This window comes from Atta colombica, unplaced genomic scaffold (genome assembly GCF_001594045.1).
Source record: "Atta colombica isolate Treedump-2 unplaced genomic scaffold, Acol1.0 scaffold112, whole genome shotgun sequence".
Lineage (NCBI taxonomy): Eukaryota > Metazoa > Arthropoda > Insecta > Hymenoptera > Formicidae > Atta > Atta colombica.
In genome coordinates this window covers 507,379-510,711 of record NW_017259198.1, presented here as the reverse complement: position 1 = coordinate 510,711, position 3,333 = coordinate 507,379, and the positions used below count along the sequence as shown (strand labels likewise).

At 33.4% G+C, this 3,333-nt stretch overlaps 1 protein-coding gene across 1 annotated transcript in view; it reads right to left on the bottom strand.

Moving 5' to 3' along the window:
* Positions 1-237: 237 nt before the first annotated feature.
* LOC108694031 (pancreatic triacylglycerol lipase-like) overlaps positions 238-3,333 on the bottom strand; it is a 5,261-nt gene continuing 2,165 nt past the window's right edge. Inside the window, exons 4-7 of the mRNA XM_018203279.1 lie at positions 3,072-3,314; positions 927-1,139; positions 374-533; positions 238-295 (exon numbers count right to left, since the gene is read on the bottom strand). Coding sequence (XP_018058768.1) covers positions 265-295; positions 374-533; positions 927-1,139; positions 3,072-3,314 — 647 coding nt within the window. The 3' untranslated portion in view covers positions 238-264. The remainder of the gene's footprint in view (positions 296-373; positions 534-926; positions 1,140-3,071; positions 3,315-3,333) is intronic.

The window sequence follows — 3,333 nt, the reverse complement described above, 5'->3', positions numbered from 1 at the left end:
TATTATAAATAGTAATTTTATTTTTTTAATCCTTCAATCATTATATAGAAATGTCACATATAAATCAAGGGGACACATTGATTGAATAATTTATATTATTATTAAAATATCAATTTCTTATCCATTTAAATAGATAGTATTGCGATATATTATGAATTATCTTTTATAATAATTGCTTAGGCCGAAAATAATACAAGCAGTTTTAATTTGTTGCAACGGATTATTCATGATACTTTGCTCTTATCTAATAGACGAAGACATCCTTTAATTAATTGGAAGACAGTAGATGCCAGTTCTGCGAGGAAATTGAATTTAATTATTAAGTCATGTTAAATTAAAAGAAAGAAGTAGAAATAAAAAGTCAGTCACTCACTTTTTCGTGTCTACATGCGGTCCGAAATAAATCTGGTCATTTTCTTGGCAGTATTTATAACTTAGGTACAACATACAGTCCTCGCATTTTGTGGCTAAATATTTTGTTTCATTTCTCACGGCATCAGCATACCATTTCAATGCTTTCATGTGGCTGCATTCTGATGCAGAAGAATATATAATCGCGTGATAAACAATTCTATTTTACGTTGTATAATTCATATTTGCATATGTACATACACTGTACTATGTCCATTTGAATTTTTATTGGACAGAACATATTGTATACATAATCTTTTAATTACACGTGTACACAAAAATTTAATTAGTACATTTCTTTTAATATAAAAACATCTAGGCATTTTTTTTTAAACAATTTACATTATTAAAACACTTTACTTTTGCATTATTAAAACATTTTACAAATGATCATATCATTTTACAAATGATCATTTAGTGTTAAGTACAATGTACAATAAATAGAACGAAAGAATGTTAAAAAAAGGATAAGAAATTTTCTCATTAGAATGTCAAGATATGCCAAATTAAATTACCATGCATGCTTATTTGTGACGAAGCATTTGAATAACAGCCAGGTTGGGGTGCTGTTCCAGAATTGGCGTAAACATTAAGATCGCCTACATTTTGTACAGTGGAAAGTGCACCACGATTTGTGTAAAAAACATCCGTAAAATGTGCGACTGTCGGATTCATTACACAACCTTTGTACAAGTCAGTGTAAAATATAACTCCCGCGGGATCTAAACCTGTTTTTAATGATACATTTATTACATGTAATAAATTGATATTGTATAATATTCTAATAGCGTTTTCGGCCCGACCGAGTTTGCACTGAGTTGAAGTAATGATGTTTCGTGCTTCGTTCTTCTATTGATAGAGCGGTGTAATGTCAATCAATAGCGAAGCATTTTCTAACCCAAGTTGGTGCAAACCCGGTTTAATTTTCATTATAAGTCTTTATCAATAAATTGGTCTTTCTGATAATAGATGCATCTCGATACAACTTCAAGAATACATTTATTTATTAATGAGCATATATGTAACATAATAATGACATATTTTTATGTTTAGTGAAACATTAACTTTTTTATTCATAAATATTAGGTGTACAACTTTGCTTCCGCCATTTTTTTCCGAAATTCGAGGCTTTATTGTAAAAAACTGGTTATACATTTATGATTCAAGTATTGTCCATCGCTGGCCACTACTTTCTCCCATCTTTCGGATAGCGTACGAATCCCGCGTCGAAAAAACTGGTCATCTTTTGAGGCTATCCACGAATCGATCCAATTTTTTACTTCTTCATAAGACCGGAAGTGCTGATCAGCCAGGCCGTGTGCCATTGATCGAAACAAGTGATAGTCAGAGGGAGCAACGTCTGGAGAATACGGCGGGTGGGGTAGGACTTCCCATTTCAACGTTTCCAAGTATGTCTTGACCACTTTCGCAACATGGGGTCGAGCATTGTCATGCTGCAAAATCACTTTATCTCGTTGTATTGCGGCCGTTTGTCTTTCAATGCTCGGCTCAAACGCATCAATTGCGTTCGATACCGATCGCCTGTGATTGTTTCGGTTTTAACAGTTCATTATACACTACGTCGAGCTGGTCCCACCAAATACAGAGCATGACCTTGGAGCCGTGAATATTCGGTTTGGCCGTCGACGTGGAAGCATGGCCGGGAACTTCCTGTGATTTTCTGCGCTTGGGATTATCGTAATATTTTTCGTCCCCAGTCACAATGCGATGCAGAAATCCCTTCCGTTTTTGCCTTTCAAGCAGCTGTTCACAAGTAAACAAACGCCGTTCAACATCTCTCGGCTTCAATTCGTACCCAATTTCCTTGCTTCTGAATCATTCCCATGATTTTGAGGCGTTTTGAAATGGCTTGTTGAGTCACTCCCAATGATCGTGCCAATTCTTCTTGATTTTGACACAAGTCTTGCTCAAGTAATGCCTCCAATTCTGTATCTTCGAAAACCTTCTCTCTTCCACCGCTATGCCGTCTTCGACGTCAAAATCACCGTTCTTGAAGCATTGAAACCACTCACGACACGTTCTTTCACTAATAGCGGCCTCACCATAAGTATTTGACAGCATTCGATGAGCCTCAGCCGCAGATTTCTTCATATTGAAGCAAAAAATTAAAATCTCCCGCAAATGACGAGAATTTGGCTCGTGACACAAACTGACATTTTCAATCGAGAATAACTTTATGATGCAGATACAAATCGACTAATGTTTCTATGGGGTTATGTTGACAGATGCCCAAGTTTATTGTATGACTTCTATGATCTATTTATTTCGATTACCACTTACCGTTAAAGCCATCTATAGGAAAACGGCGGAAGCAAAGTTGTACATCTAATATGATTTTAAATTGTAGGACTTTTTAAATTGTAGAATTTACTGTCTTATAAAGATTATTTCAAAACAAAATAATTATATAAATACAAAAAATAATAATCATAAAATATTATTTGTCATGATACACAAATGTTTTTAATTTTTCGTAAAATTAGTCACAATTTATTGCTAAGAAACGTATTAATGTCTTTGAATAAATTTTAAAGAAGATTAAAAAAGATTTAAAATTTTATAATATAGTTTCTTCTAAATTCGATTATGAACTAAAATAAATAAAATGAAGATTAAATAATAATTTTTTTATAACATACCTGTAATATGTGAAAAAGTAAAATTACTGTATGTTCCAATGCAACCTACAATGTGAGCACCCATGGAATGTCCAATCAAATGCCATTTTGCTATTTCGTATCCTTTATCGTTTAAAGAATTGAAAGTAGATGCGATTATCTGTCCGATTTGGTCTATTTGAGTACAAACTAATAATAAATCACAACTTGTCACTTTGGACCAGTCGAGTATTGCAATGACAGAGTTATTTTGTGAACAATAGGCTAAAGAATTAAAATATTG